We start from the raw sequence: 14,111 nt of genomic DNA on the forward strand, positions 1-14,111 counted from the left end.
ACTACTACACTACTACTACACTGCTATTACCTTACTGCACTACTATTCCAATACTACTACACTACTATTACCTTACTACACTACTACTACCTTACTACACTACTACTACAATACCACTAAACTACAACACTACTACCACGCTACTATTACCTTATTATTACACTATTGCAATACTATTACACCTCTACCACATACCTTTTACCTTACTAAACTACTACACTACTATTGCAATACTATTACATTACTACACTACTATTACAATACTACTACATTACCATTACAATACTATTACCTTACTAAACTACTATTACTACACCTTACTACAATACTACCACACTACTATTACCTTACTACACTACTATTACACCACTATTACCGTGTTACACTGCTACTACACTAATATTACAATACTATTACACTACTACTACATTACGCTACTTTTACCTTTCTACACTACTACTACACTACTACTACGATGCTATTAACTTATCACACTATTACTACACTACTATTGCCTTACTACACAACTACCACACTACACTACTATTACACTACTACCACACTACTATTACACGACTACCACACTACTATTACACTACTATTACACTACTACTACAGAACACTGGTAGATGTCCTGTGAGACTCAGTTCCTAAAGGTTCTAGAGATCTGTGACCTTTCAGGTCACTCATTCATTCAGTAAAATGTCCTTCTTATAACAATAATACCTTAGTAGGTCCACACTCAGCCAATGACCCACCTGCACAGGGAAGACATAGTCAGCCACGTCCCAGATCCTCTCCTCTCCGGTCACATTGGTGTAACCCACCCCCTTCATCTTAGTCAAGACGGAACCCACGGCCGTGTCTGACGACTGGTAGCCTTTCTCATAGATGAACACCCACCTGGACAGGACACAGGATACCACCAGTCAATCAAACATTTTCATAAAGCCCCAACAGTTGTTGTTTACAGTAACCCGACCAAGACCCTAAAAAAGCAGAAGAACAGTGGTAAGGAAATGATCCCTGGAAGGCAGAAACTTTGAGAGGAACCAGACTCATGCTAGTCGTTTCAGCGTCAGAGATACTTTTAGTCATGTAGTGTATCTGGACCCCTGCTTGTCGAACATCTCATTCCTAAATCATGGACATTAATATGGAGTTGGTCCCCCCCCTTTGCTGCTGTTACAGCCTCCAGTCTTCTGTTAAGGCTTTCCACTTGTTGTTGGAACATTGCTGCGGGGACTTGCTTCCATTCAGCCATAAGAGTATTCGGGAGTTCGGGCACTGATGTTGGGCGATTAGGCTCGTAGTCGGCATTCCAGTTCATCCCAAAGTTGTTTGATGGGGTTGAGGTCAGGGCTCTGTAAAGACCAGTCAAGTTCTTACACATCAATCTCGATAAACCATTTCTGTAAGGACCTCACTTTGTGCACGGGGGCATTGTCATGCTGAAACAGGAAAGGGCCTTTCCCAAACTCTTGCCATGAATCATGTAGAATGACGTTGTATGCTGTAGCGTTAAGATTCCCCTCCACTGGAACTAAGTGCCTAGCCCGAACCATGAAAACCAGCCCCAGACCAATATTCCTCCTCCACCAAACTTTACAGTTGGCACAATGCATTGGGGCAGGTAGCATTCTCCTGGCATCCACCAAACCCAAATTTGTCTGTCGGACTGCTAGATGGTCAAGCGGGATTCATCACTCCAGAGAACACATTTCCACTGCTCCAGACTCCAATGGCATCAAGCTTTACACCACTCCAGCCGACACTTGGCATTGAGCATGGTGATCTTAGGCTTGTGTGTGGCTGCTCGGTCATGGAAACCCATTTCATGAAGCTCCCAATGAACAGTTCTTGTGCTGAAACTGCTTCCAGAGACAGTTTGGAACTCGGTAGTGAGTGTTGCAACCGATGACAAGGGATTCGAACCAAGATCTGGAATCAAACCAGGGTCTTGTAGTGACACCTGTAGCACTGAGATGCACTGCCTTAGACCGCTGCGTCATTCGGGAGCCCAGAATTATTCAATTAGATCATTTAAATTGCAGAAAAATCCTGATTGAACTACATGGTGATTTTGAAAACCAATATGAGAATAATACTGGTATGGAAGTTATGGCACTTCTATTTCCTCAGTATCATGAAGTTAATTCATATCATTACAGTTCTAATAGCACAGCTCACTGCCCTAGCGCTGATTATTAAAAAACTGAACTTCAATTAGGTTGTCGTAGGGTCACTAAAACCTGACAAAACAAATGTACTCCATATTGTTCAAAGCCATATCCACATGTCAATTTCACAAACCGATCCTCAATGCCAATACAATAATTATAAAATCAAAATAATGATTGTCAAACCTTTCGTACCATATCAGAGAAATTATTATGAAGTTTGGTGAAATAATAACATAAATATTCACATTCCGTTGTTTAAATGTAATAACTCTTCCTGCTTTATGTCACCTACTGTGAGGTCAGAGCAGGTGAGCTACTACATAACCCCAATATTTAAATTGGAAACACAAAGTCCAAACAAAACAGAGCAAATTATAACATTTCAGTTTTCTATGCTAGTCAAAGTGTGTTACAAATGCTTATAACAAAGACATCATTACAGACTTGAAATCCAGCTGTGTTGATATCGCAGTTTCCAATAGATCAAGTAACTGTGTAGGGACTCGGGGGGGCTACTAAAAGTTAGAACATCGCATTAGCAGACAACCCTCAGAGGCAAAACACATTCATCCTTAAAAAGGTTAATTTACTGAAAAACAAATCTTAACATTTGAATTGTTAACATGCACAATTTTTACTTCAATATTATTAAAGTTAACAGACAAGTGTTTAAGTTAAACATACTAAATAAGAGTAGATGATGTTGCAAACAACAGACAGGGAAGTACAACAGTAATTTTCTCTTTCTGAAGAACTTACTGGATGGTGGTGACATCGTGTTTCAGATTGTTGATTTAGATTGCACTGGTTTCTTTGTATATTTCTTCAGAAAGAGGATATAGACAACGGAATATCTTCAAAGTGTGACTAATCTGAATGTGAAAATTAAAATTAAGCCTGAGAATTACAAAGCAAAATAGCTAGTAACCAGTTGAGATAAACATAACCTAGATCCAGATGAACTGAACATGTCTCCTAAGTGCTAACTTAAAGAGGGGGGGACTTCACAATCATACACCGTGTAAAAATGGTCCCCATTCTCACCCTATTCACATTGAGGCCTTTAATATTTAATATGGCACCACTGTAGATAATCCCTGAAATAAAGTACATTTTCCTGGTCTACATAGTGGCTATTAGTAGCAGCTGTGGCACCTCCTGTACCATTTCTTCAGTCGATATTCAGACTGGCCTTTTGGTGGACTCACTATAGCCATGAAGAGAACAAGTGGGGACAAAAGTGGTCAAATATGAGGACTAGTTTTTACCACAGAACTCTGTTAGATAAAAACGATAAACAAAATAACTAAAATATACCCTCTCTGAAACTTGAAAGATGATCACATAAACATTCTGTCACGTTCTGACCTTTATTTCCTTTGTTTTGTATTTAGTTAGTATGGTCAGGGCGTGAGTTGGGTGGGCAGTCTATGTTTGTTTTTCTAGGTTTTGGGTATTTCTATGTTTCGGCCTAGTATGGTTCTCAATCAGAGGTAGGTGTCATTAGTTGTCTCTGATTGAGAATCATACTTAGGTAGTCTGGGTTTCACTGTGTGTTTGTGGGTGATTGTTCCTGTCTCTGTGTTTGCACCAGATAAGAAATGTGCGAAAACCTAAACAGTCCTGTTTTGTTAGTTATTTCATGTCTAGTTCCTTTATTAAAGAACATGAATAACCACCACGCTGCATTTTGGTCCGCTTCTCCTTCACCACAGGAAAACCCTTACAGAATCACCCACCACAACAGGACCAAGCGGCGTGGTAACGGGCAACAGCGGCGCAAAGAGGAATGGACATGGGACGATGTATTGGACGGCAAGGGTTGCTACACCTGGGAGGAGATCCTGGCGGGAAAGGATCGCCTTCCATGGGAACAGGTGGAGGCAGCTAGGAGAGCAGAGGCAGCCGGAGAGAGGAGCCGGCGATATGAGGGAACACGGCTGGCAAGGAAGCCCGAGAGGCAGCCCCAAAAATTTCTTGGGGGAAGGCACACAGGAAGTGTGGCGAAGCCAGGTAGGAGACCTGCGCCAACTTCCTGTGCTTACCGGGGGGCGAGAGAGACCGGGCAGGCACCGTGTTATGCTGTGGAGCGCACGGTGTCCCCAGTGCGGGTGCATAGCCCGGTGCGGTACATACCAGCTCCGCGTATCGGCCGGGCTAGAGTGAGCATTGAGCCAAGTGCCATGAAGCCGGCTCTACGCATCTGGTCCCCAGTGCGTCTCCTTGGGCCGGCTTACATGGCACCAGCCTTGCGCACGGTGTCCCCGGTTCGCCTGCATAGCCCAGTGCGGGCTATTCCACCTCGCTGCACTGGCAGGGCGACCGGGAGCATTCAACCAGGTAAGGTTGGGCAGGCTCGGTGCTCAAGTGCGCCTGCACGGTCCGGTCTATCCGGTACAACCTCCACACACCAGACCTCCGGTGGCAGCCCCCCGCACCAGGCTGTCTCTCCGTCTCACCCCTACAGGTGCTCCCGCCTGTCCAGCGCAGCCGGAGTCTCCCGCCTGTTCGGCGCTACCAGAGCTCCCGCCCCTCAGCCCAGAGCTCCCGCCCCTCAGCCCAGAGGCGCCAGAGCCCCTCAGCCCAGAGGCGCCAGAGCCCAGAGGCGCCAGAGCCCCTCAGCCCAGAGGCGCCAGAGCCCCTCAGCCCAGAGGCGCCAGAGCCCCTCTGTCCCGAGCAGCTGCCCCTCTGTCCCGAGCAGCTGCCCCTCTGTCCCGAGCAGCTGCCCCTCTGTCCCGAGCAGCTGCCCCTCTGTCCAGTGGGGTCATTGAGAGGGGTTGCCATGGTTAGAGAGCCACGGAGGCGGACAATGAGGCAGACTAAGACAATGGTGAAGTGGGGTCCGCGTCCCGAGCCAGAGCCGCCACCGCGGACAGACGCCCACCCAGACCCTCCCCTATAGGTCAAGGTTTTGCGGCCGGAGTCCGCACCTTTGGGGGGAGGTACGTTCTGACCTTTATTTCCTTTGTTTTGTATTTATTTAGTATGGTCAGGGCGTGAGTTGGGTGGGCAGTTCCAATACAGTGTAGAGTTCCAATGCCAGAACAGTGTAGAGTTCCAATACAGTATAGAGTTCCGATACAGTATAGAGTTCCGATACAGTATAGAGTTCCGATACAGTATAGAGTTCCGATACAGTATAGAGTTACGATACAGTACAGAGTTCCGATACAGTATAGAGCTCCAATACAGTATAGAGTTCCGATACAGTATAGAGTTCCGATACAGTATAGAGTTCCGATACAGTATAGAGTTACGATACAGTACAGAGTTCCGATACAGTATAGAGCTCCAATACAGTATAGAGTTCCAATTCCAGAACAGTATAGAGTTCCAATACAGTATAGAGTTCCAATACAGTATAGAGTTCCAATGCAGGAACAGTGTAGAGTTCCAATACAGTATAGAGTTCCAATACAGTATAGAGTTCCAATGCAGGAACAGTGTAGAGTTCCAATACAGTATAGAGTTCCAATACAGTATGGAGTTCCAATACAGCATAGAGTTACGATAGAGTATAGAGTTCCAATACAGTATGGAGTTCCAATACAGTATGGAGTTCCAATACAGTGTAGAGTTCCAATACCAGAACAGTGTAGAGTTCCAATACAGTATAAAGTTCCAATGCCAGAACAGTGTAGAGTTCCAATACAGCATAGAGTTACGATAGAGTATAGAGTTCCGATACAGTATAGAGTTCCAATGCAGGAACAGTGTAGAGTTCCAATACAGTATAGAGTTCCAATACAGTATAGAGTTCCAATACAGTATAGATTTCCGATACCAGAACAGTGTAGAGTTCCAATGCAGGAACAGTGTAGAGTTCCAATACAGTATAGAGTTACGATACAGTATAGAGTTCCAATACAGTGTAGAGTTCCAATACAGCATAGAGTTACGATAGAGTATAGAGTTCCGATACAGTATAGAGTTCCAATGCAGGAACAGTGTAGAGTTCCAATACAGTATAGAGTTCCAATACAGTATAGAGTTCCAATACAGTATAGAGTTCCAATACAGTGTAGAGTTCCGATACCAGAACAGTGTAGAGTTCCAATACCAGAACAGTATAGAGTTCCAATACCAGAACAGTGTAGATTTCCAATACAGTATAGAGTTCCAACACAGTATAGAGTTCCAATACCAGAACAGTATAGAGTTCCAATACCAGAACAGTATAGAGTTCCAATACAGTATAGAGTCCCAATACAGTGTAGAGTTCCAATGCCAGAACAGTAGAGTTCCAATGCCAGAACAGTATAGAGTTCCAATGCCAGAACAGTATAGAGTTCCAATACAGTGTAGAGTTCCAATACAGTACAGAGTTCCAATACAGTATAGAGTTCCAATACAGTATAGCGTTCCAATGCCAGAACAGTATAGAGTTCCAATACAGTGTAGAGTTCCAATACAGTATAGAGTTCCAATACAGTATAGAGTTCCAATACCAGAACAGTATAGAGATCCAATGCCAGAACAGTGTAGAGTTCCAATACAGTATAGAGTTCCAATGCCAGAACAGTGTAGAGTTCCAATACAGTATAGAGTTCCAATGCCAGAACAATGTAGAGTTCCAATACAGTGTAGAGCTCCAAAACAGTATAGAGTTCCAAACCCAGAACAGTATAGAGTTCCAATATAGTATAGAGTTCCAATGCAGTATAGAGTTCCAATATAGTATAGAGTTCAAATGCCAGAACAGTATAGAGTTCCAATACAGTATAGAGTTCCAATGCCAGAACAGTGTAGAATTACCAATACCAGAACGGTATAGAGTTCCAATACCAGAACTGTATAGATTTCCAATATTGTACAGAGTTCCAATACAGTATAGAGTTCCAATGCCAGAACAATGTAGAGTTCCAATACAATATAGAGTGCCAGAACAGTGTAGAATTACCAATACCAGAACTGTATAGAGTTCCAATACAGTATAGAGTTCCAATGCCAGAACAATGTAGAGTTCCAATGCCAGAACAGTGTAGAATTACCAATACCAGAACTGTATAGAGTTCCAATACAGTATAGAGTTCCAATGCCAGAACAGTGTAGAGTTCCAATACAATATAGAGTTCCAATACAGTATTGAGTTCCAATACCAGAACAGTGTAGAGTTCCAATACAGTATAGAGTTCCAATGCCAGTACAGTATAGAGTTCCAATACAGTGTAGAGTTCCAATACCAGAACAGTGTAGAGTTCCAATACAGTGTAGAGCTCCAATACAGTATAGAGTTCCAATGCCAGAACAGTGGAGGACTGGAGTTGGGCTGTTGGGGGTACTGGAGGACTGGAGTTGGGCTGTTGGGGGTACTGGAGGACTGGAGTTGGACTGTTGGGGGTACTGGAGGGACTGAGGGGAAGCTCAGCACTGAGGGGAAGCTCAGCACTGAGGGGAAGCTCAGCACTGAGAGGAAGCTCAACACAGAGGAAGCTCAGCACTGAGAGGAAGCTCAGCACTGAGAGGAAGCTCAGGCTGGTAGTTGGCTCTGGCAGATCCTGGCTAGCTGGTGGTTCTGGCAGATCCTGGCTGACTGGCGGTTCTGGAAGATCATGGCTGACTGGCTGCTCCATGCAGACTGGCAGCTCCGGCTGCTCCATGCAGACTGGCAGCTCCGGCTGCTCCATGCAGACTGGCAGCTCCGGCTGCTCCATGCAGACTGGCAGCTCCGGCTGCTCCATGCAGACTGGCAGCTCCGGCTGCTCCATGCAGACTGGCAGCTCCGGCTGCTCCATGCAGACTGGCAGCTCCGGCTGCTCCATGCAGACTGGCAGCCCGGCTGCTCCATGCAGACTGGCAACTCCGGCTGCTCCATGCAGACTGGCAGCTCTGGCTGCTCCATGCAGACTGGCAGCTCTGGCTGCGCTGAACAGGCAGGAGACTCCGGCAGCGCTGGAGACTGGAAGGCTCTGGCAGCGCTAAACAGGCGGGAGACTCCGGCAGCGCTGGAGAGGAGGAGGCTCTGACAGCGCTAAACAGGCGGGAGACTCCGGCAGCGCTGGAGAGGAGGAAGGCTCTGACAGCGCTAAACAGGCGGGAGACTCCAGCAGCGCTGGAGAGGAGGAAGGCTCTGACAGCGCTAAACAGGCGGGAGACTCCAGCAGCGCTGGAGAGGAGGAAGGCTCTGACAGCGCTAAACAGGCGGGAGACTCCAGCAGCGCTGGAGAGGAGGAAGGCTCTGACAGCGCTAAACAGGCGGGAGACTCCAGCAGCGCTGGAGAGGAGAAAGGCTCTGGCAGCGCTGAACAGGCGGGAGACTCCAGCAGCGCTAGAGAGGAGAAAGGCTCTGGCAGCGCTGAACAGGCGAGGCGCACTGAAGGCCTGGTGCGTGGTGCTGGCACTGGTGGTACTGGGCCGAGAACACGCACAGGAAGCCTGGTGCGGGGAGCTGCCACCGGAGGACTGGTGTGTGGAGGTGGCTTCCATCCGCGTCGCCGTGCTGCCTCTTCATACCAGCGCCTCTCCGCTTTCGCCGCCTCCAGTTCTTCTTTGGGGCGTCGATATTCTCCAGGCTGTGCCCAGGGTCCTCTTCCGTCCAATATCTCCTCCCAAGTCCAGAAGTCCTGTGATCGCTGCTCCTCACGATAAACAGGGGGAGTTGGCTCAGGTCTGAACCCTGACTCTGCCACACTCTCCCTGAGCCCCCCCCAAGAAATTTTGGGGGCTGACTCTCGGGCTTCCTTGCCAACCGTGTTCCCTCGTATCGCCGGCTCCTCTCTCCGGCTGCTTCTGCTCTCCTAAGTGCTTCGACCTGTTCCCATGGGAGGCGATCTCTTCCAGCCAGTATCTCCTCCCAAGTGTAACAACCCTTGCCATCCAAAACGTCTTCCCATGTCCATTCCTCTTTTCGCTGCTCCTGCTGTCGCTGCCTGTCACCACGCCGCTTGGTCCTGTGGTGGGCGATTCTGTTACGGTTTTCTTCCGTCGAAGGAGAGTCGGACCAAAATGCAGCGTGGTTAATTCGATACATCTTTAATGAAGATGAAACGAACAATACAAAAACAATAAACGTAACGTGAAAACCGAAACAGCCTATCTGGTGACTACTAACACAGAGACAGGAACAATCACCCACGAAACACTCAAAGAATATGGCTGCCTAAATATGGTTCCCAATCAGAGACAACGAGAATCACCTGCCTCTGATTGAGAACCGCCTCAGGCAACCATAGACTTTGCTAGAAAACCCCACTAAGCCACAATCCCAATACCTACTAAAACCCTCATACACAAACACACCACAAAATAAACCCATGTCACACCCTGGCCTGACCAAATAAATATAGAAAACACAAAATACTAAGACCAGGGCGTGACAACAGGTGCCTCCTGTATATAGCCTGGTTATTGTTATTCTTATTGTGTTACTTTTTATTATGACTTTTTATTTTAGCCTACTTGGTAAATATTTTCTTCTTCTTTGAACTGCACTGTTGGTTAAGGACTTGTATGTAAACATTTCACGGTAAAGTCTACACTTGTTGTATTCGCCGCATGTGACAAATAAAGTTGTTTTGTTTTGATTCGCATGCTTCCCATCCTAAAGTGTTAGGAACAGGTAGTGGATATATTATGATGACATTTTGTGACGTTTGTGTTCTTTTTGGCATTTGGCAAGGTTTTTATCGGCTGTTCGTGCACACACGTTTTATTTTTCGAGGCAGGCTGATGTTCGGAACCCAAAGTCTTCAATCAAGTGTTTGTTCAATCAAGTGTTTGTTCAATCAAGTGTTTGTTCAATCAAGTGTTTGTTGTCGTTCAATGATAAACAACTTGTTATCATGCACATTTTTCACTTGAGAAATACTGCACCAAACATCTTAGTTAGATGTACAATTGCGTGACTAAGAAAATGTAAACATTTATGACAGATTTCTTGAGTTATCTTAGATTCATTCGGACAAGTTTGAGGACGTGTATACTGGCTACGGCGTCAACAGATGGACAAACAGTACTATTGCCGCTTTTTTTCCTTCGTTTTCAAGTTAAGGTCTTCTAAGTGTGTATGCGAGCTAGAGTATATGATTCCCTTTGGGAATCTAGTGCAGAGCTAGAGTATACGATTCCCTTTGGGAATCTAGTGCAGAGCTAGAGTATACGATTCCCTTTGGGAATCTAGTGCAGAGCTAGAGTATATGATTCCCTTTGGGAATCTAGTGCAGAGCTAGAGTATACGATTCCCTTTGGGAATCTAGTGCAGAGCTAGAGTATATGATTCCCTTTGGGAATCTAGTGCAGAGCTAGAGTATATGATTCCCTTTGGGAATCTAGTGCAGAGCTAGAGTATATGAGTGAGCGGAGCGAAGAGTGCAGAGCCAGATTCCCAAAGGCAGGTGTGTAGGCCCACTACAATTTCACTCCAGTAGCTCTCCAGTACGCTCACTTCGTGAGCCCAGCATGCATCTGTAGTCTACTTGTGTGCTGCTATAGCCCCTTGCTTTAGTTACTGTCATGGAGTTCACTAAATATTTCCAAAAAGAAACTGATAAAACACACAGGTACTAAATCAAGGTGACGTACAAAGATGAAACTGATAAAACACACAGGTACTAAATCAAGGTGACGTACAAAGATGAAACTGATAAAACACACAGGTACTAAATCAAGGTGACGTACAAAGATGAGGACCAAGAGCAAGAGAGGGAATGAAGTGATGTAGTGTCCACAAATAAATAATCATTGTGGAATCTGAAAAAAGCATGATGTGTACTAACTGTGTGCACATGCTAAAAGCTAGGAATGAGGTACGTAGATAACTAAGATAACTGTGTCATTGTAGCAAAGTATTTATAAACAAAACATCTGATATCTTAAAACTTCTTAAATGTAACTGCAAAATTTAGACATACCTAAAAGTAAATCCAAAATCCCAAATCAAATTGTATTTGTCACATGCGACGAACAGTGAAATGCTTACTTACAAGCCCTTAACCAACAATGCAGTTTTAAGAAAATACAAATAGTTTGGGAAGCCATTTGATTAGCTGTTCAGGAGTCTTATGGCATGGGGGTAGAAGCTGTTTAGAAGCCTCTTAGACCTAGACTTGGTGCTCCAGTACCGTTTGCCGTGCGGTAGCAGAGAAAACAGTCTATGATTAGGGTGGCTGGTCTTTCACCATTTTTAGGGCCTTTAGGGCCTGGTATAGAGGTCCTGGATGGCAGGAAGCTTGGCCTCGGTGATGTACTAGCCCGTACGCACTACCCTCAGTAGTGCCTTGCGGTCAGATGCTCTCAATGGTGCAGCTGTAAAAGGACCTGCCTAGAAGGCCAGCATCCCGGAGTCTCCTCTTCACTGTTGACGTTGAGACTGGTGTTTTGCAGGTACTTTTTAATGAAGCTGCCAGTTGAGGACTTGTGAGGCGTCTGCTTCTCAAACTAGACACTCTAATGTACTTGTCCTCTTGCTCAGTTGTGCACAGGGGCCTCCCACTCCTCTTCCTATTCTGGTTAGGGCCAGTTTGCTCTGTTCTGTGAAGGGAGCAGTACACAGCATTGTACGAGACCTTCAGTTTCTTGGCAATTTCTCGCATGGAATAGCCTTCATGTCTCAGAACAAGAATAGACTGACGAGTTTCAGAAGAAAGTTCTTTGTTTCTGGCCCTTTTGAGCCTGTAATCAAACCCACAAATGCTGATGCTCCAGATACACAACTAGTCTAAAGAAGGACAGTATAATTGCTTCCTTAATCAGCACAACAGTTTTCAGCTGTGCTAACATAATTGCAAAAGGATTTTCTAATGATCAATTAGCCTTTTAAAGTTATAAACTTGGATTAGCTAACACAACGTGCCATTGGAACATAGGAGTGATGGTTGCTGATAATGGGCCTCTGTACACCTATGTAGATATTCCATTACAAATCTGCTGTTTCCAGCTACAATAGTCATTTACAACATTAACAATGTCTACACTGTATTTCTGATCGATTTGATGTTATTTTAATGGACAGAAAATGTGCTTTTCTTTCAAAAACACAGACATTTCTAAGTGACTCCAAACCTTTGAACGGTAGTGTATGTTAAAGGATGGATACTGGTGTTATATAAAGGAGGTATAAAGCAATAAACTTTTAGCATCAAGCCCTAGAGACAGGATGTAAAACACATCTATAACTCCCTGCTCCGGCCTTACAGCTGAAATCACAAGTGAGAGAGGTAGGGATGGAGGGAGGAAGGGAGAGAGAGAGGTGGAGATGGATGGAGGAAGGGAGAGAGAGAGGTGGAGATGGAGGGAGGAAGGGAGAGAGAGAGGTGGAGATGGAGGGAGGAAGGGAGAGAGAGAGGTGGAGATGGAGGGAGGAAGGGAGAGAGAGAGGTGGAGATGGAGGGAGGAAGGGAGAGAGAGAGAGGTGGAGATGGATGGAGGAAGGGAGAGAGAGAGGTGGAGATGGAGGGAGGAAGGGAGAGAGAGAGGTGGAGATGGAGGGAGGAAGGGAGAGAGAGAGGTGGAGATGGAGGGAGGAAGGGGAGAGAGAGGTGGAGATGGAGGGAGGAAGGGAGAGAGAGAGAGAGGTGGAGATGGAGGGAGGAAGGGAGAGAGAGAGGTAGGGATGGAGGGAGGAAGGGAAAGAGAGAGGTGGAGATGGAGGGAGGAAGGGAAAGAGAGGTGGAGATGGAGGGAGGAAGGGAGAGAGAGAGGTGGAGATGGAGGGAGGAAAGGAGAGAGGTAGGGATGGAGGGATGAAGGGAGAGAGGTAGGGATGGAGGGAGGAAGGGAGAGAGGTAGGGATGGAGGGAGGAAAGGAGAGAGGTGGGGATGGAGGGAGGAAGGGAGAGAGGTAGGGATGGAGGGAGGAAGGGAGAGAGGTAGGGATGGAGGGAGGATGGGAGAGAGGATGGAGGGGAGGGAGGAAGGGAGAGAGGTAGGGAGGATGGGAGAGAGGTAGGGATGGAGGGAGGATGGGAGAGAGGTAGGGATGGAGGGAGGAAGGGAGAGAGGTAGGGATGGAGGGAGGAAAGGAGAGAGGTAGGGGTGGAGGGAGGAAGGGAGAGAGGTGGAGATGGAGGGAGGATGGGAGAGAGAGAGGTGGAGATGGAGGGAGGATGGGAGAGAGAGAGGTGGAGATGGAGGGAGGATGGGATAGAGGTAGGGATGGAGGGAGGAAAGGAGAGAGGTAGGGATGGAGGGAGGAAAGGAGAGAGGTAGGGATGGAGGGAGGAAAGGAGAGAGGTAAGGATGGAGGGAGGATGGGAGAGAGGATGGAGGGGAGGGAGGTGGGAAACGGTTTCACGCTGACAGAATAACTGTTGTGCTCAGGGGTCACTCACTAATATCAACAGAGACTGGAGATAACCACCTAACTTTCAGGGACAAACCCATTAAACCTTTACTTTATAGTCAAAGAAAACTTCTCTGCATTTTTTTGGTGGTGATAACGTTCAACCTTGAATGTGGTTTGGAATTTCGCCCCTGATAAAAGAGTGTTTAGGACCAATGATAAAGAGAAAGTTGAACCCTGATTAGCATCATGACAACAACGTCCTGTCACCGTACAAAAAGGTAAAGCTTGTTGTTCTAGAAGCTGTCGTGTGGACTCTCTCTGAGAAACCTGTCCAGAAAATGTCCCAAGAAATGTACATCTCTGAGGTCACTTTGAGGTGACACAGTAGGAAGAGAAAACATCTGATAATTCAGGTATGACTTCATCTGCAAAGCTGAGTGCTGTACGTTTCTCTGATGTGTTTTCAACAGAGAATCGACTTTTGACATGTCATTGTCACTTGACTTTCCGGCCTTATCCAAAGGGGGGGGAGGGGGCTGTGCTGTGTGTGTACCCAAGTTGGATTGTTATCTGTGTGAGCCAAAGCCTATCTTACATCCTGTAGGTCCTAAAGTCTGGCTACCTGAAGATGTATACAGACAGAATACCTGAAGATGTATACAGACAGAATACACACGCAGGCATGCACACACAGAAAGTGTTAACAA

The 14,111-nt window shown here is 46.1% G+C and overlaps 1 protein-coding gene across 7 annotated transcripts in view; it reads right to left on the minus strand.

Moving 5' to 3' along the window:
- The window catches only part of LOC112236374 (P2X purinoceptor 1), a 66,085-nt gene that overhangs the window by 38,879 nt on the left and 13,095 nt on the right, over positions 1-14,111 (minus strand). For all 7 annotated transcript variants that reach the window (XM_042309291.1, XM_042309289.1, XM_042309288.1 and 4 more), the window contains exon 2: positions 759-903. In XM_042309291.1, the coding sequence (XP_042165225.1) occupies positions 759-836 (78 nt within the window). In that variant the 5' untranslated portion in view covers positions 837-903. The remainder of the gene's footprint in view (positions 1-758; positions 904-14,111) is intronic.

The sequence above is a fragment of the Oncorhynchus tshawytscha genome, linkage group LG30 (assembly GCF_018296145.1).
Source record: "Oncorhynchus tshawytscha isolate Ot180627B linkage group LG30, Otsh_v2.0, whole genome shotgun sequence".
Lineage (NCBI taxonomy): Eukaryota > Metazoa > Chordata > Actinopteri > Salmoniformes > Salmonidae > Oncorhynchus > Oncorhynchus tshawytscha.